The following is a 20,118-nucleotide window of genomic DNA, read 5'->3' as shown; positions in this document are numbered from 1 at the left end:
TGAGGGAGGAGTAGAGAGGGGTAATAACCTTTTTTCGGATGCAATCCCTTTACTTCTGAGATGAACCAAGTAAAAGGCTTTTCTGACCACTGCTGTCACACGATGGTCGAATGTGAGATTGTCGTCAGCCTGAGTACCCAGGTCTCTCACCACAGGTTGTGTGCTTAGGGGGTTGCCGTTGATCTGGTAATCAGCAGTAGCCATGTTTTTGCCAAATTGCATGATAATATATTTTTTTTGCATCTAACTTAAGGCCATGACTTTGACATCAGTTATTTGTAGCTGCGAGACCCTCTTGCAGTATGTTAACATCATTTGGGGAGTCAATGACAGCATCCAACTTACAGTCATCCGTAAATTTGGTCAGCCACAGCCCTTTTCTCTTTGCGTGGACCTCTGAGAAGTAGATGCCAAACAGCAGGGGTCCCAGGACAGATCCCTGGGGAACACCACTAGTAACAGGTCTGCTGTCGGAGGTTGTGGCGCCTATTTTGACCTTGTGGGTCCTATCTGTGAGCCAGCTGGCTACCCATCTGACGAGATAGGGATCAACAGCAAGTTGTATTAACTTTTTGATGATGCCTGAGTGAGGGATTGTGTCAAAGGACTTGGCCAGATCAAGGTAAGCTGTATGTACTGACTTTCCCTCATCCAGGGCCTTGGTGACAGTCTCAAAGAAGTCAACTAGGTTCAGTAGACAAGATTTGCCCCTGATGATTCAGAACTGGGTGGGGTCACGAGCTTGGAGACTGCCTATGTCCTTGTTTATGAGATCCATAACAATATGCTTCATGGCTTTACAGATCAGACTTATCAAGCTAATGGGGCAATAGTTTTCCGGGTCAGTAGTGGCACCACCTTTGTGCAAAGTGATGAAAATGGCGTTTCTCCACTGTGCAAGAATGAAGCCTGTAATTGGGTTGTGGTTGAATGGGGTGCTCAATGGGGAAGCTAACTCTTGTTGGAGATGGTGCAGAATACAGCCTGGGATACTATCAGGTATCATGGAAGCTGTGTTCTTCATTTTGGATAGGACCTTTAACACTTGATCTATGGAGATGTGAGGTGTGGGACAAATATTGGGCATGTCGACTGGGCTCTTTGGGGGTGATAATTGGGTGAAGTTTGCACTGAGCCTATCAGCTAGCAGGTTGACTAAGTTAGCAGGATCAGTGTTAAGTGGTAACGTTAAGTACTAATTCGGAACAAACTTGGGCTTTGCCATGGAGGTTCCTAATGTAACTGAAGGAGGATTTGTGGTTTCCCTTTGTTTCGGAGGCTAGTTTCAACTCATAATTAGCTTTGGAGATTTTCACTAGTGATCTAATTTGCTTGTTGAGGTGAGGAGAGAGTTTTTCTGATTTGGAATTTGTTCCTTTTTACCCTTGGACAACAGTTTCTTCCTTTTGTTGTAAAGCCTGTTGATAGAGGATGTCCACCAGACAGGTTTGTGTTTCCTTGAGGAGTAAGTTTTAGTTCTGTTGGGTATGGCTGATCCCATGCAGTTGTACAGGTGCTTGTATACTGCACTGGCATACTGTTCAACATAGTTGTCTGCATCCTCTGAGGCAGGCTATGATGTGAAGCTGCAGATACCGTCCCTTAGGAGGTTGTAGTCAGCTTTTGGGAATTTTTTTTAGCCTGTGGAGGGGTTGGGTGGGATAGAAACTTCAAATGAGGCAGATCGATGACCTGATCTCACCAGGGAAGAACATACTAAGGGAGTGGTGCAGCGACCACCCATGTTGGTGAAAACTAAGTCCAGTATGTTATCTCCCCTTGTGGGGGATGAGACCAGCTGGTCTAGTGCATTAGAAGTGATGAAGTCAAGGAACCGCTGGGCGAGTGCATTAGTGCAGGAATAGTTCACCCAGTCTATGGTGGGGTAGTTGAAGTCACCAAGGATCAGGATGTTAGGAGGTACCTTGTTGGAGTCACGTATGTCCAGATAGGAGGAATGGGTGTCCTGTGTCATGGAGGGGGGTCTACAGCTGGCTATAACTTGGATTGGTGTCTTGCCAACTGTCAGTTTCACCTGGTGTAATTCCCCCTTCCAGTGAGTGCATTTTCAGGTTAAGGCCCCCTAGCACTGAGCAGCATTACCTTCAATTTGCCTGTTTTCCACAACATGCCTACCAATGGGGCTTGATGTATCAATGTGATCTTGTTCTCCTTCAACACTTTTTCCCATAATGCTTTGCATGACTAATGCCAGACATAAGGAAGTAACTATGAATTCCCATGCCACTGCCATATAATGGGATGTGTGTGAGTCACGGTTATCTTTTTTTTTTTACTTTCTGTAAAAGGACTGCTTCTTTTCTGTTTCTAATCACCCTCATTTATGCTTGGCCCAGAGCTTGTTTTACACTATACTTAGAAGTTATCCAGCTACAGCCAGAAAAGTAGCTAAATTGCTGGCCTTTGTTCAAGGTTTTCTTTTGTAGTCCAAGAAGAAGTGATTCTGCAAGGGTCTCTCAGTGCAGTGAAAGTTTTAACACCTCTGCAGTAGTGTGGGGGGAGGGGACTGTCAATTCCTCTTGGACTACAAAAGAAAACCCTGGACAAAGGCCAGCAATTTACCTACTTTTCTGGTTGTAGCTGGATAACTTCTAAGTATAGTGTAAAACAAGCTCCGAGACAAACATAAATGAGGGTGATTAGAGAAAGAAAAACAACAGCCCTTTTACAGAAAGTAAAAAATATAACAGTGACTCACACAGATCCCATCACATGTCAATGGCATGGGAATTCAGTTACTTCCTTATGTCTGGCATAAGTCATACAAAGCATTATGAGAAAGAGAAATGGTTGAGGGAGAACAAGATCACGTTGATATGTCAAGCCCCATTGGCAGCCATGTTGTGGAAAACAGGCTAAATTACAAATATAGCACTTAGAGTGATTTTGAGGTGTTGGAATAGGTCAGGAAACAGAGTGAAAAAAAAACATTTTATTTTTCGTGCTAGGGTGGAGTTTTCCTTTACTGTTAGAATGAGACGATTCAGCCCTCATAGCAAGCACTATAATCAGGATTAACACAAGGGCGCAATTAGCACTGTTGGGGTTAATTAATGAGTTAATTTTTTCTTTGTCTCTAAACGAAGGACTAAATGCATAACAAATAGCAAAAGCAACAGAAAAATGCTCTTCAACCAAGTCAAAAAATACACAGTGAACATCTATCTTCAAAGAAAAATTTTGTACCCTCAGTTACATTTTTTGTTCTCTATGTCAAACACTTTAAATCTCTTAATTATAGAAAACAGCACAGTGACAACATTAATAGCAGTAATTTCAAAAACCTACAAATAACTGCACCACAACAGAAGCGCTATAAGAAATACAAAAACCTTAGGATAAGAAGACAAAAAAAAAATCACTGATTCAGACATTGGTTAGCTCAAAATCACATTTCAGTGAAACAAAACTGGAAAATAACTCATCCCCACCCCCAAATGGTCACTGCCAGACAACACTTTCTCTTTCTGTGTAGAAAAAAAAAAAAACTCTTGATGTTGCACAATGGTTGGGAAGAAGAAGCAAACAAGAGGTCTTTCAAACTGCTTTCACCATAACCCAATTTCAAACTAATAGGTTTTGCTAAGTCATGAGACATGTCATAATGTGAAAGGCTTGGGAGGGGCTGGTTCTAACAGAAAATAAAAACTGCCACAAAAGCAAAAAAAAAAAAAAAAAGGGAAAACTATCTGACCTGAAAGTTATACAGAATCATGAAAAGATGAAAATTAGCAAAAACTAAGCTAATTTTACTAAGCAACCATGAAATATTGTTACGCAAAATATGCAAATTTCAAGAAAAAAGCCTGGAGCCATTTTTCTGATGACAGAAGATCTCAAGAGAGAAAGATGTGCTGCACAGCATTATGGATAAAAGCTAAGGATCACCTAGTCTGGGAAAATACCATACCATGAACTGTTTAAATCTTAACAGTATTATTCCTACAGTTAATAGCAAACCACCTCATCCCAAATATTACAGGCATGAGCCAAATGGAATCAGATGGAAGAATACATCAGATCAATAAAAAGATCTCAGACAGGAAGAATTTCTTGCCATTAAAGAAGCCAGCCACAAATAATAAAAACATTTAAGACAGGAAAAATTTCCTGCCATTAAAGGGGTGGCTTCCAACCAGCCACCAACGGAGATGGGCCCTGCAAGCACTGGATATCTCAAGAGTTTGTGGAACAGCTACTCTTGAACTGTCCACTTTGGTACTCTCATGTGTGATTCAGCATGGGTATGATAACAATTGCAGCAGACATTAGATCTACCACAGAGATAATCATTTGCTGGCACTGTCAGAGATAACTAAATGAGTTTTACAGCTTGCTGCATGTACAGCAACCTCTAATGGATACGAAGGTCCAACAAAGGGTGTTATCTAGAATACAAATAAAAACAATGGTCTGAGGTGACAGAAAGTGGATTTTTCCGGCTCACTGTAATCCCGAAGGAATCAACCATTTTGAACGAGGACTGTGTGTGTGTGGTAGAACATCCTTCATGAAGGCAGCAGTGAAGAGAAAGTTTTCCAAGTGAGGGAAGATCTTGGTTCCTTGCAGTATCTGGTGATCACCAAGTGTGTATCTGTAGTAGTGGAACATCTGGCTGACAGAAGTGAGACCCACAAGGTAGAGTCCAGAATCGAAAGTGACTGTCCAAATACTTCCTGGACCCCTTGGGAATCCTCTTAGAAGTATCAAACAGGTATCAGGTATCCTTCTGATGAACATGGAAGAACAGACTGCACCATAACAATTCAAAAGATTTATTTTGAGACAAATAACTTTATACCACTGAGATTAAGTATTTGCTTAAGATATCTTTCACTATCACGCTCTCTTTGATAAAAGAAAGGAACGTGAAATGATATCCTAAGACTTTTGAGTCAGGTAGGACCTCCTGAATTGCTCTTCTTTGCAAAAAGCTTTAAAGCTTCTTAATTGCCATTTATTTTTGACAAAGTGGGACATCTGGAAAAGTTAGATGGGCTTGCAAGGGACAACGCAGGAGATAGACTACTAACTGATACTATTTCCCTCACTAACTTGCCCCTGACTACCTGATACTATGGGACAAGTAGAGGAGAAACATGGCTCTCAACTTTCTCTCCTGAGGGGCAGTAGCTCAAGTATGCAGCATTGCTATTGTCGATTAGTAAGTGCATCAAGACATCCTACAAAATGCTGATGAACTAAGTCTTTTGAGACCAAGACTTCAATGAAAATCGGCAAGGGAGATTACTTTGTTCCAGCATTCTCCTGTTGTTGTGTCTGCTACTGTGTAGAGACACTGCTGACAAACAAGGTTTCCTGTTCCCATCCAATTATCCAAGTTACAAATGAATTTGGTTGGGGAGGAACTCTGCTTCACATGGATGGGGGAGCCTGTTCTAGGGAAGGGGTAGTCTCTTGCATATATACCTGCCTCTCAAGCAGGTACTATTTATATCACAAGCAAGGTTTAAGTCTTTAGAACTAGTAATTCTGGTGTTATTTGCTTTATGGACATGCAGGAGGTCCATCAGGGTGGGGTCTGTCAATGCCTTGTATGCCTAGCATAGACCTCCCCTCAGCAGCCTGTAGGAGACAGAATACAAGAATTAGTCTTTGAGGTGATTTGCACAGGGCATGTCACTTATCCCCTGTATTCTTTTAGAGAGGAAACTCTGTGCATGTTCCAGTTGTTGGATGTAATTGGTTAGGTACATACCAAAGGGGGCACTGAACTCAATGATACGTCTGATGAATGCTGACTACAGTAGAACAATGACCTCCTTGGACCTAGATGCCATACCTCTGTCCAATTTCCTCAGTACTGCAGACATGTGATGGTTAAATGCTAGATTACTGCCATGTGTGTCCCCAAGTCCCGGACTACTGGGTCAATTCTTAAGAGTGTGTTGTCAATATGATATTTACCAGGGGTGGATGCTTTCCCAAAGGATGCTATTATGCATTTCTTGGCATGCAGTTTTAGGCCATGGCTTGGACACACTTTATTTGTCTGTGTCAGCCCTTCCCGGAGAAGATTAGTGTTATTGAGATTCAATGACTGCTCCTAATTTGCAACAGTCTGCAATTTAGTCAGTCAGAGGCCCCTGGCATCGGCCTTAACTTCAGAAAAGTAAATGTCAAAAAGGAGAGGTCCCAGGACTGATCCCCGAAGGACTCCACTTGTGACTGGCCTCTTTGTAGAGGAAGACTCCCAGTTCTAACTTCTTTGGTCCTGTCTGCGGTTCATCTGGCGATCCACTGGGCGACAATGTTTTATACCAAACCTCTTCAGCTTATCAACAATGCCTAAATGGGAATTCTGTTAAATGCCTTGACCAGGTCAAGGTAGGAAGTGTGAACCCTTTGCCCTCAAAAGTCCACCAGGTTGAGTTGGCATAACCTGCCCTTGACGAAAGCAAATTGGGACAGGTTGGGTTGATGACTCTCATACTGCTACAGTGATAAGGCAGATTACAAATGACCTGTAACAGTGAAAAGACATAGTATGCAGTTAAAGTAATAGTAGTTTCTTGGAATGATATATTGCAGCACCATTCTACAAGGAAATACTTAAATCTTGGACACAGCTCCAGTATAAGCTGGACTACTTACCAGGTTCCAGTTTAATAACTTTAATGGCTGTCAACTCTCCTGTATTTACATTCCGAGCCTATAATGAAAAAAAAAATAAAATAAATTCATTGAGCTCATCAAAACATTACCAACTTTTACAAATTACACTTTAAAAATATCCAAGAAAATTTAGTAAAGTACAGTTGTAGAAGTTCAACTTACCATTAATAGTACATGTTGAAATGATCACTGCTGCAGCAGCCTCAGCTATATGGGTATATTACCTTGGCTAATGGCATTTAGGAAGTGGAAGGAAGGCTCCAGGAACCCCCGGAGAATGGTCCTATCAAACCTTGATCTGGACTTAGAGAAGGAATCCGGCTTATAACATTTGTAAAAGTATGCACAGAGGACCAAGTACCAGCTTCTGGAATACTTCTAGAATCCAACCCTTTCCAAAAACTCAGAGATGAAGCAAATGCCCTGGAAGAGTGGCCTTTGACCCTGCCTGGAGTAGGTTTGCAATGGTGAGTATAACAAAAAGTAATAGCCTTAGACAATCTTTTGAAATATCATTTTTTTCAATTATTTTGAAATAATTTTGAGATAGGTCACCCTGACTTATCTACACAAGTAATGAATGACTGATCAGAAGATCTGAAAGATTTAGTTCTGTCAAGATAGTACTTGAGCTGTCTGTGGACATCCAAGGTATGGAGTATCCTTTCTCCTTCCTTTTTACGTTCAGGAAAGAAAACAGAGAAATGGATAGCTTTGCTTAAGGTAAATTTACATACCACTTTAAGCACAGAAGGATTAGTTCTCAAAAAAACCCTGTCCCTAAGGAAAATGAGGTAATGCTGACTTACTGTAAGAGTTTGCAACTCAAATACCCTTCTTGTAGAAGTCAGAGCAATCAGTAAAACTGTTTTCCATGTTGAGAACCTCAAGTCAACCAGATTGGATGGTTTAAATGGAGCAAGTGTTAGCTTCTCTAACACAAAATGCAGATGTCGAGGAGGGGCCATCAGTTTTCTTGAAGGCCTCTTATGTAAAACTCTTTCAAAAATATTTTGACATGAGACTGCACTGAAAGAGAAGGATCCATGGGTAGACATGCAGAGATGGCTGCTAAATGAACCCTGATCAAAGAATAAGAAAGGCCATAGGATAGCAACTCACTCAAATATTGTAAAACCAGACAACTAGCCCTCAATGGCAGCTGGGTAGTTGTTAGCACCTACAACAAAGCCATTTTCATTTGCTAACAGTTGATTTTCTAGTAGCAGGCTTTCTTGCCTCCTGCAGCACGTTCTCAGTAAACAGGTGCCTAAAAGGAATTAAGATCCTATCATCTAGGCAGTCCGTTGAAGATGATTACTGTTGGGATGTATCAAACACCCCTGTTCTTGTGTAAGTAGATCCAGTCTGTAAGGAAACATGGTAACTGCCCCCTAGCAATTTTCAGAAGAAAGATAACCACGGTTGCCTGGACAAGAAGGGAGTCACTACAATGATCTTGCGGGACTCCTCCTGAATCTTCAGAATTAACATGGATATTAGAGGAAAGTTTAGAATTGCATATAGGAACATACCTGTCTAAGGAAAAGAAAAGGCATATTTTTTTCCAGACCTTTTTGCATGGAGTCCTGCAACAAAATCTTGCCAGTTGATTGTTCAGAGAGGAAGCAAAGAGGTCTACATGAACTCCCCACAAATGGTTCAAATCTTGGTACTCCCCCTGATCTACTATTCATTCACAAGGACTTGCCCTAGTCCTTTCTCAGGTAGTATGCCATACATACTTGCTCTGATGGAATGTAGGATGCATGTAGAGTGAGACTGTGCTGTAAAACTATATCCCAAGCTAATATGGTTAGTCCGCAAAGAGGGTACAACCTGATTCTCCTCGTCTGTTGATGTACCATATGACCTTGGCATTGCCTGTAACCACTTGAAGAGGGCCCAGGGATCAAAAATGGTTCAGAGAGTTAAGTGCCTTGATCAGGGGAAGCATCTGCTTGCCATCTGTCCTTTGTGTCTCACATTCACTCCTGAAACTGCTCTCAAAGCAAAGTCCAAAGAATATGTGGTGACTGACTGCTTTAGAGCAGGAAGAGAGAAGGGGAGACCTGGATTTAAAGATGCCTGTTGTCTCCACCAAAAGACTGCTCTTCTGACAAATCCCAGCACTGGGATTTAAAAATATCAAGGGTGTTGATGATGAGACCAAAAAGATTTTAGATACCACTTTATCCTTCTCATGTGGAGTCTTGTCAGGGGTATCAGGAGAATAACAGATGTCCCGAGACCCAAAATCCTTAGGTATTCTCTCACAGGGACCGAAGTCCGAGTGGAAAACTTTAGAAATAGATCTAGATAAAGATCTATTTTTTCCTGTGGAAGAAAAGGTCTTTGAATTGAGTAATCTAGCTGACATTCCAGGAACACAATCCTGTGTGAAGGAATCAAGAAAGACCATTGAACGTTTTCTTGGAACCCTAGTTTGTGTAAGAGAACTATCACCCAATAACAGAGATACCTGAGACTTTAAAAGACTCTCCAAAGACAAGCAAGTTGTCTAAATATGGAAAAATGTGTATACCCTGTGGCCTGCAATGAGCTATTACTGGAACTAGACACTCTGTGAACACTCTTGATGCACGTGGATAGTCCAAAGGGTAAGACAGAGAACTGATGTGATCCAGACACACAAAACCTTAATAAACATTTGAAGTTTGTATGAATAGGAATGTGATGATAAACACATTTCAAAATGCTAGAGTTACCACAAAACTTGAACAAATGAGGTAATAGGTTGTAAAGTTACATCGATTTGAATTTGGGCACTATCACAAAACAGGTTTAGGAAAGAAATATACAGAACTGGTCTCCAAGCATTTTCTTTGGCACTATGCGCATCATTCCCACCTGGGAAGGAGAAACTGGTTCCATCACTCCCTGGGACAGCATGTGATGAAGAACCACTACTAGGAACAACAGAAACAAGAATGTCTGATCTGGAGGATGAGGAATGATCACCTGGAAAGGAGGCATTTCCTCCCACTGCTATCTGTAACCTTGATAAATGATTTTCAGAACCCATTTGTCTGAAACAATATTGTTTCCAAAGAGAAAAATGTAGATTCAGGCTTTCTGAAAGAAAAAAAGGGGCCAGGATGGGGGGGGGGGGGTCACAAGGTCTCATAGTCAATTCAGACTTGTTGGACTTGGTTTTGGGTGGTTTACGACTTCTTACTGGAATCCCCTTGCAATTTCCTCTTAAATGTATTTTGTTGAGACTACTGATTCAGTTTTTTGTCAAAACTAGATGAGGAGACAGAAAATCCCTTGAACAATTTGGGAAAGGAAGGCTGAAAAAACTTTAGAGATTCCCTGGATCAGCTTGCTCTTTTCATCACACTTTTTATCATCTCTGCAACAGATAGGCCAAACATTCAATTTCTATCCTGCCACTAATCCTTCTGTATTCCCAATCCACATATCTTAGCCAAGTGCTACATTAACTACCAAAATGAGACCAATAGTGTTCCTAATTCCAATAATGCTCGGGCCATACCTCCTCACCACCTACGAAAATCAGCCTTACCTTGGCTTTCACCACCCCTCATCCCAAACCAACACTGCTCCTACCTTAAATAAAACAGATCAACTCATAGCTCTCCACAAACCTGATTTTTCCACTTTTAACCACCAACTAATCAGACTATGGTCCATCTCTCCCAAAACCAGATATTATCATAAAATAATTAGTAAAGCCCTGAAACTAATAATTATGGTATAATACAGTCTGATAAAGGATGGAAACATTCACCCTAACCTTGGTCCAACCTCTCTCACAAGCTCTAGCTCCCAGCCCAATACCCCTTCTAACATTTGGCCAACTACACACCCCTAACCCTCGCCTGACCAGTCACCTAAATATCAGGAGTATAAATAACAAGGTCCATAATCTTCATGCCCTCTTAGCAGCCTATTCACCTGATGTGCTATGTCTCAGAGAAACCTGGTTAAAACCAGGAACTAAAGACAACGAGGTTATCCCACCAGGGTACAACATACTCAGACTAGAATGTAAGCCTAGGAAAGGTGGGGGAGTAGCAGTACTGTTTAAAAATATACTAGATGTCACATTAGCCCCACAACAACCCCCTTGTTCAATAATGCAGAAGTTCTAGTTATCAAAACTACGGCTTAACAAAATTAAATCTATATTCATCTCCTGCATTTACATCCCCCCAGGCAACAATGCGAATACTCTAGAAGACTTCCTCCAATGGCTCTCTAACACGTACCCCATGAAACTATGGTGTTAGGAGACAGTAATACTGACTGGAACAATTCCTCTGAATCTCCCACAACCCATGTAAACCTTCATGGCTATACCCAACTCATATCCTCACCAACCAGAATAAATACACCCTACAACAAAGGTAGTATCCCGGACTGGATTCTTATCAACAATCACCCAGACCTGTGCAACACCGGTACTCTCCCAGATGATATAAGTGACCACTTACTCACTTACATCATTAAGCATAAAGTAGATAATCACCACCAAGTTCTCTATAAATCTATCAGAAACAACAAGAACTTTAACACCAGTGACTTTCAGAAATGAACTCAAAGCATGCAATTGGGCCATCCTAACATCCTAAACGATCTTCCATTGGATGATGCTGTAGCCTATTTTAATTCTAAATTCCTCACCATTCTAGATTCCCACGCTCCTCCCCGCACCCTTAGAGCCAACACTAAGACTGCCCCCTGGCTCTCTAAAGTAACCAAAACCAAAATCATAGCAAGAAATAAAGCATGGGACAAATGCTGCACCTCAAAAGACCCACTCAACCATATTAAATTCCGGCAGCTAAGGAATGATACTAAGAAGGCCATACTGTTAGACAAAAAAAAACTTCTATCAACACCTTCAACAAAAACATCAGAACAAACCTCAAAAGTTTTGGGCAGGAATAAACAAACTGCTCCACCCCAGACAATGCACCACTCCCACCCCATCAGCTTGTAACCTAAAAACTCCAGAGGAAACTGCAAACATCTTTAACAGTTTCTTTACTAAGACCATCTAATCACTAGCTATCCAACTGTCTCCCAGTAGCTCCAATCAGGATTCCTCCTTGACCACTACCCCACTCTCTTAACTTCCAGCCTGTATCTACATCAACCATCAGATCTCTAATTAACAAACTAAAACCCACTACCCTAGCAGCTGATCTCCTCCCACCAGAATATCTACAGAAAGGGGCAGATGCCATTGCATGCCCTATTTCTATTATTATAAACTGCACCTTGTCCGAAGCCACCATCTCCTCTATCTAGAAGGTTTCCCACATTATTCCCCTCCATAAAGGAGGGAACTCATTAGACCTCTCAAACTACAGACCAACAGCCATACTATCACCACTGGCCAAAATAATGGAAAATGCGTCAATAACCAATTAATGCACTATCTCACCCAGAATAAACTACTGGCCAACTCTCAGCATGGCCCCATCTCAGCCCTCCTATCCTTGTCCAACTCTATCAACCAAAACAATAACAAACTTAACCTCAGCTCTCTTCCTAGATCTCTTGAAGGCCTTGGATATGGTCAACCACCAACTACTTATCCATATCCTGAAGAAACTGTCACTAAACAACTGTGCAATTAAATGGTTCCAATCTTATCTGTCTGAAAGACAACAAGCAGTTTTATGTCAGAATACACTATCCACTCGTCTACCCATTACACTAGGAGTCCCCCAAGGCTCCATACTTGGACCACTTCTCAGTCTTTATCAATGACCTACCCGCCATCACTCCCAAGGCCACCTGCATCCAATACACAGAGGACACTTTAATCTGTGCAGCCTCCTCCTCAATTGAGCTTAGGACCCTAACCCAGAATACTTTCAATGATGAAGAAAAATGGTTCGCAAACTGTCAGCTTATTTTAAACCCCAACCAAATTAAGCTGCTAATCTTTTCCCCCACCTGTAAACCCTCTTCACCATGTTTTAGTATAAGTTCCAACAATGGCACAATTATATCCCCAGATGCCCACACCAACACACCAAACTCCTAGAGGCATGGTAAACAATACCCCAAAATATGATACCCATGTCAATCAAACCATCAAAACCTTCAACAAAAAACTGGGCTCCCTCTACAGGATCAAACCTTTCCTCAAGCCTTTTGCAAGAACAACTATCGCTCACTCCCACTTACTATCTACCCTTCTCTATGCCTCCCCCTTTTCACTAATTTGAATAAAACCACTTTTACCAAATTTGCTAGTTGTTACAACCATATTGCTAGATTTGCTACAGGTACAACCTCTAGGACCCAGCATTATATCAACTTAACTAAACTAGGATGGCTTGAATGGACTAGTCTTCTCCAATACAACCAACTTATAATAGCCCACAAAGTTCTAAACCACCCCAAAAATACACCCAGCACTAAACAAGATCATTAATCCCCGAGGTCACTGTGCTCTGCTGACAAACTGCTGGTTCAAACAACCAAAAGCATAAATGTGGCTGGTGACTCTATTTGCCAACTCTGTAGGCAAAACTTGGAACTCTTTACCTGATGAACTTACTCTCCAGCCCTCTCTAACCCAGTTCAAAAAAGCCTCAAACTACACTTTCAAATGCACTGGCAATGTCCCTGTTCAAACCCTAACTCCCACCCGCTGGTCTTGGATACCTTTGCCTAATCAAATCGGTCATTTGATTCTAAAACGTATCTGACTTATCTTTGCAAAATATCTAGAGCTCATTAAGGGATTAAGTCCTTATCTGTGTGAATCACTGTGTGAAACTTAGAGGCCTTATCTAATTGTGTCAACAATGTTCTATAAATCTTTGTAACCTTTCTGAAGACTGTATACTATACTAATTTGTAAATGTTTCTAATGTAATGTAATCTACTAACTTGGAGCATTTCTTCCCCAGACCTCTGCTGAAAATGGACATATATCCAGTCGGACCTTCCCGGTAAACAAATGTAAAACAAATAAAAATAAAAAAATAATTTAAAATCTCACTTTTATCATCTGGGAGGTTCTGGGAATGCAGCCATGCAAACCTCCTCAAAACAGTACCAGCAGCCATAGCCCTGGAAAAAGTATCAACAGAGTCAAACACACACTATAAACAATCAGTAGGACCTGTGTAACTGAAGAAACAAAGTTACTTAAAACAGTTTTTTTCCTCGCAAGAAGAAACTGCAGATAAAACATTCCTCATATTTCCACAATTTGTCAGAACAAACTTTAACAAGCAAGTTTGACAATTAAAAATTCTGAAAATCAAAGTTGCAGAATTATAGACGTTTTACTATACATTTATAAATTTCCAATCATAGGTTCATAGGTTCATACTAGGCTATCTGCCCAAGGGCATTTATAAGCCTAGCCCATAGTTATGTGGCTTTCGCCACCCCTTTAGTTTGAATAAAAACTATGCCTATCATTTTGCTGTGCCTCTGTCAAGCAGTGACACTGAAGTAATCCCTGGGGTATATCTGCAATCTCCCATCCATTGGTCAAGATTCCTCTTGAACAAGGCCAGAGAGGTGCTCTGCCTCACATGTACCGGGATTTTGTTCCACAGCATAGGGAGTCCCTGGGTGATGAATCTGTCCCTCCAGCACATTCTATTTATAACCGTGTCAAGGTTTAAGTCTCCCGCCCTTGTGGTTCTGAGGGATCTAGATTTTTCGAGGTGAAGCATATTCATCAAATCTGGGTTTGACATGGCCTTATATGTCAGGCACAGGTCACCTCTGAGCAAGCGGTATGAGACTGAATAGAGCTGGAGTTCTTTCAGTCGGGCAGCATAAGACATATTTTTGAGACCCTTTATCCTTTTGGTGAGGAACTTTTGGGGCCTTTCAAGCTGCAGCAGGTGTCTGGTCAGATACATTCCGAACGGGGCATTGTACTCAATCATAGGTCTAATAAGTGACGAGTACAGGGGAACGATGACCTCCCTTGATCTAGATGTGAATCCCTTCATGATCAGGTGGGTGATATAGAAGGTTTTCCTAACTACTTTAGCAACATGAGTGTCAAACGAAAGGCTACTGTCAACCTGGGTCCCCAGATCTCTGATGACTTTTTCTGTGCTCAGTGGATTGCCACCTATATGGTAGCTAGGGGTAACCTTGTTTTTCCCGAAGGGTATGACCATGCATTTTTTGGCGTTTAACTTCAGGCCATGGCTCTGGCACCAGTTATCCGTTTCTGTGAGGCCCTTCTGGAGGATATCTGTGTCAGATGTGTTTTCGACTATGGCCAGTTTGCAGTCATCTGCAAACTTTGTCAGCCATAACCCTCCTGTGTTTGCTTGTACTTCAGAAAAGTAGATGCCGAACAAGAGTGGACCCAGGACTGAGCCCTGTGGGACACCACTTGTGACAGGCTTTGAGTCTGACATGGCTCCAGCAACTCTGACCCTGTGGGTTCTGTCACTTAGCCAGTTTGCAACCCATCTTGTGATGTATGGGTTTACATTCAAGCTGATGAGTTTTTCGATGATACCTGAGTGGGGTATTGTGTGAAGGCCTTTGCCAGGTCGAGGTAGGCTGTATGGACTGCCTTTCCTCATCAATGGCCTTGGTGACTGTCTCGAAAAGTCAACCAAGTTTAAGAGGCAGGATCTGCCTTTGACAAAGCCAAACTGAGTTGGATCCAAAGTCTGCAAGTTCCCTATGTCTTTATTTATGAGTTCCATTATGATCCTCTCCATGGCTTTGCAGATAAGGCTTGTCAAGCTAATGGGGCGGTAATTTCCAGGGTCTGTGGAGGCACCGCCCTTATGAAGTGGGACCACAGTCGCCGTGCGCCACTCCTTGGGTACGTATCCTGAGGTGAGGCTAAGATTAAACAGCTGTCCTAACTGTGGGTTTAATTCCTCGTTGAGTTCGTGAAGCACACAGCCGGGGACACCATCCGGTCCCACGGATGCTGTGTTTTTTGCCTTAGTGAGGGCAGTTCTCACCTGGGCGTTGGAGATGTTTGGGGGGCTGCAATCCTCTGGAATAGATATCTCTCCTTTTGGGGAGTTTGCACTGAACCTGTCAGCCAGTATGTTGGCAATGTGTGTAGGTTCAGTAATTTTCACATCATTTTGAACTAATTCTGAGCATATCTGGGAGTTTCCTCCTAGGTTTCTAACATAGCTAAAGAAGGCCTTATGATTGTCTTTAGAGTCCTTGGCGATTTTTCTCTCAAAATTTGCCTTGGATGATTTTATGAGAGCTCTTAGTTTTTTACTTATAATGATCAAAGGTGTCTTACCTTTCAAGGATTTTGCTCTATCTTGAGCAATAGTTGACCTGGATGCAGAAGGTTTTTGAAAGCTATAATAGCATTTATTACAGCTAGCATTTCCTTTTGATTGATATGCAGGTGCTTTTCTTTTTGGGACCATTTGCCCTGAATGCACTGATCTGTCATGTGCGCCCCCCAGGCGTAGTCCGAGGCGTCTGTTGTGATGACTTGATTTGCTTGAGGCTTGCAGAATGGGAGACCTGTGTTTCTTTGGCATGCTTGAGCCCACCACAGAAATTCCTTTTGAAGACATGGAATCAGTGGTATTATTGTTTCCAAACTGTGGCTGTGTTGAGACCATAGGTTTTTCAGGTACCATTGAAGTTTCCGCATATGCAGCTTTGCACATGGGATTAGTAGGATGCAAGATGCTATGAATCCCAGAGCCTGCAGGATTTTCCTTGCAGTCAGCCTGGTGAAATTTGCTAGCTTTCTGAAGTATTGAGTTAATTGCCCCTGTTTCTCTGGCGTGAGGTAGGCCATCTGGGTGTTTGTGTCCAAGTTGGCACCCCGGAAAGTTATTGTTTGAGAGGGTATTAGCCTTGATTTCTTTTTGTTGACTGTGTATCCCAGAGAATTCAACAACATTATTACAAAAGCCAGATGTTTCAGAAGTATGTGCTTGCTGTCCGCTTGGATCAGGCAGTCGTCGAAATATGGGTATATTTGTATCCCTTGAAGTCTGCAGTAGGCAATTACTGATGCCAGGCATTTTGTGAATACTCTGGGCGGAGTAGATAAGCCAAAGGGCAATGCAGACAATTGAAAATGGGTTGAACCTGAAAGAAATCTGAGGTATCTTCTGCAATCTTGTCTGATTGGGACATGCAGGTATGCCTCCTTGAGGTCCAATGTTACCAGCCAAGACTCCTTGCCCAGCATGGGAAGAAGCTGCTGTAAAGTGAGCATCTTGAATTTTGGCACAAGTAAAAATGTGTTTAGGATGGATAGGTCCAAAATAGGTCTCCAATCTTTTCCCTTCCTTGGTACCAGGAATAGTCTGGAGTAAAAACCTTGACCTTGTTGTTGTGTAGGTACCTCTTGAATAGCTTTCATGTCCATGAGATCTGAAATTTGTTTTTGTGCCTCTGCCCTTTGATTGTGTGGCAGGTTTGGCATGCCTCTCATTTTTGGAAGGGTGTGAAAATGGAATCTGTAGCCCCTGTTTATAATGTCCAGGATCCATTTGTCTTTTGTGACAATATGCCAATTTTTTGAAAATAATGCCAGTTTTCCGCCTAAAGGTGCTGCCATTTAAGCTTTGCTTGGCATGCAAAGGGGAAAGTCATTGGGTCTGCTTTCTGAATGGCTGTGAACTATCCTCACCACCTCTTTGTGTAGGAGCTTGCCATTGTCTGCCTCTAAACGATCCTTGAGATTGCCCTCTGCCCCTCGGGCACCTGTATCTACCTCTTTGGGGTCTGTCCGTGGCTGGAAAGGACCAATTTTTGGAAGGCCAATTTCTACTGAAACATGGAGGTTGTACCTGTAGGAAATCTTTCACTGTTTGCATTGATTTAGCCTTTTCCTCCATTTTCTTTAATACCTCCTCAGCTTTAACACCAAATAATACATCTTTTTGCAGAGGGGCATCTAGTAATTTAGCTTTGACATGATCTGGTAAGGTTTGCTCTTTGAGCCAGGTATGTCTACGTATGACTGATCCTGTAACAGCAGCTCTACATGAGGCCTCTAAAGCATCAAAACCACATTGCAAGGTATGTTTACCCACTTGTTCTGCACTATGCATCAAATCCTGCAACTCCTTCAAGTCTGGTTGTTCAGGCTGTGACATTTTGCTTCTCAATTGTAATAACAGAAACTGTTGGTACTTTAACATATGGAACTGGCAGTTTAATGCCCTCATGGTTAAAGTGGCCGAGGTGTATACCTTTTTCCCCCACCTTTCTAACGCTCTGGAATCTCTCTCTGAAGGTAATGGATTTTTAGCAGTGGAGGCCTTAATTCCCTTGGGGCCCTGTGAGATAGTTTCTGGGTCAGCCGCATGGCTTTTGTATAGGAATTGGTGTGAGTCAGGAACCCGGTAATACCGGTCAGGCTTGACTGGGGCTGGAGGTAAAGAGTCTGGGTTAAGGCAGGCCTCCGAATAAACATCATCTAGAATGTCTACGACAGGAGGTATAGCCAGAAGCCTGTGCTGAGGAAGCAAGAGAAAATCCTTAAGCCTTTTCTTGGAGTCTGAGTACTCTTGGCCTTCCCAGTGGAAGTGTTCCCTCAAGGTATGCAAGGTTTCCCCAAAAGAGTAATCCTCAGGGGGGGAGACAGAGGGAATGGACTCCTCTGCATCAGAATCTTCAAAAGGGGAGTATGAATGTTCCTGGTCATCAGAATGCTCTGAAATAATGGAGGCCTGGTCCGAGGAGGGGGATTCTTCCTCCACTCTGGGCCTTTTGTCTGGGGGGGGGTTGAGAACCCCTGATAAGAGTAATCAAATCCACAGCCATTTTGAGCATCTGCTTTTTAGGCATGGGGCCTTGAGAAGGGCCCTGTGGAGCTTGTCTCTTAGTATGCATGGCTGCTTTAGACTTAGTGAAAGCCTTGATGGAAAAAGAAGAGGAAGGCCTGAAGACACCTTGAGAGGTGGCAGATCTGTCTAAACTCTGAGATTCACCGCCAAGAGTGGCTTCGGTATCGGTAGTCCGGGTGTGGGCCGAACAGCCTGCGACCTCGGGTACAGTAGACACCGCCAATGAAGTGTCGTCGGTAGTCAGGGGCTGCGTAGGCGCCTCACTGAGAACCGGACCACCTGTAGTCGGCTTTGGCGTGGTGTCGGTAGAAGCCACGGACCTCGTATGTCGGTCCTTATCTTTGCGTTTTTTACTTAAAACTGGAGTCGGAGTATCCGACGACATAATGTAATTAAATTTTTTGCCAAAATAGTGTTGGGCGAACTCCGCCCGACGCTTAATGGTACGTCTGTTGAATGTAGCACAAAAACGACAGGCCGAGACGTCGTGGTCTAGGCCTAGGCAAGGAATGCAGAGGGAATGAAAATCCTTATGCGGTATTTGCTTCCCACATGAAATGCAATTATTAACTTTGTCTGACATCGGTCTGAGGCCAGAAAAGTTTCCCCAACGGGGTACTTAGCTTTCAAGAAGACTTCGGTTGCAAAATATTCGTAATCTCAGGAGCTGGCCGACCGGCACTTGCGAACTGCTTCTGCTTCGGGCACCACGCGGCAAGAAAGACTGGAGAAAATGGCGTTGGCTGGTTCTTTTATACCCCTGTCGCACTGACGTCAGGGAAGAAGCAACGACAACCGACGCCGGACCTAGACTTTGGAATTCGGCCAACCGAGGACCCGCCTGACGGCAGGAAAACCCATCTGTTATGACTGCAGCTGTATGCACGATGAACATCCTGCTGTTGAGCTGCTGGGGGTAGGTCTGGCCAACCGTTTGGGGTTGGTAAGGTGTGGACGTGAAATTTGTATCCCTGGGAAACTATATTTAAAATCCATTTGTCCTGGGTAATGAGTTCCCAGTTTTTTTGCATGCAGTGTGATCTTTCCCCCTAAGGGTGCATGCAGTTGAGCAGGTCTGGGAAGGTTTAAGGTTAAGTCATTGTGACAGTTTTCCATATGGGGGTGTCTTACTACTTCCAGCTTTGGAAGTGGAAGCCCCCCACTCCTTAGGCCTGTGAGTACCTTGAGACTGTAGCCTAGGTGGTCTACTGTTCCTGGGTTTGGGTTGAGAAGGCCTGGAAGAGACAGGAAAGGACCAATTCCTAGAAGGCCAATGCCTACTGAATCTGGGATGCTGTACTTGCAGGAAATCTTTAACAGTTTGCATAGATTTAGCTTTTTCCTCCACCTTTTTAAGTACTACTTCTCCTTTGTTGCCAAACACGCAATCTTGGTTTAAGGAAGCATCCAGTAATTTAGCTTTAACATGATCTGGCAAATTTTGCTCCTTAAGCCAAGCATGCCTTCTAAGAACAGACCCACTGACAGCAGCCCTGCAAGATGCTTCTAAAGAGTCAAAACCACACTGCAAAGTATGTTTACCAACTTGTTCAGCAGAATGCATTAAATCCTGTAATTCTTTACTTTCAGCACAGTCAGGAATCAACATCATTTTCTGTTTAAGTGGTCCCATAATATGTTACTGATACTTTAACATATGAAACTGGCAGTT

The 20,118-nt window shown here is 42.7% G+C and overlaps 1 protein-coding gene across 5 annotated transcripts in view; it reads right to left on the bottom strand.

Annotated features, from left to right (window-relative positions):
* Nucleotides 1–20,118, bottom strand: part of MAP4K3 (mitogen-activated protein kinase kinase kinase kinase 3) — a 2,472,041-nt gene that overhangs the window by 2,146,420 nt on the left and 305,503 nt on the right. For all 5 annotated transcript variants that reach the window (XM_044057581.1, XM_044057598.1, XM_044057607.1 and 2 more), the window contains exon 2: nt 6,637–6,694. In XM_044057581.1, coding sequence (XP_043913516.1) covers nt 6,637–6,694 — 58 coding nt within the window. The remainder of the gene's footprint in view (nt 1–6,636; nt 6,695–20,118) is intronic.

Source organism: Protopterus annectens, chromosome 1.part2 (genome assembly GCF_019279795.1).
Source record: "Protopterus annectens isolate FY-2018-M chromosome 1.part2, PAN1.0, whole genome shotgun sequence".
Lineage (NCBI taxonomy): Eukaryota > Metazoa > Chordata > Ceratodontiformes > Protopteridae > Protopterus > Protopterus annectens.
The sequence above is the reverse complement of the archived record's forward strand: the minus strand, read 5'-3'. Positions and strand labels throughout refer to the sequence as shown.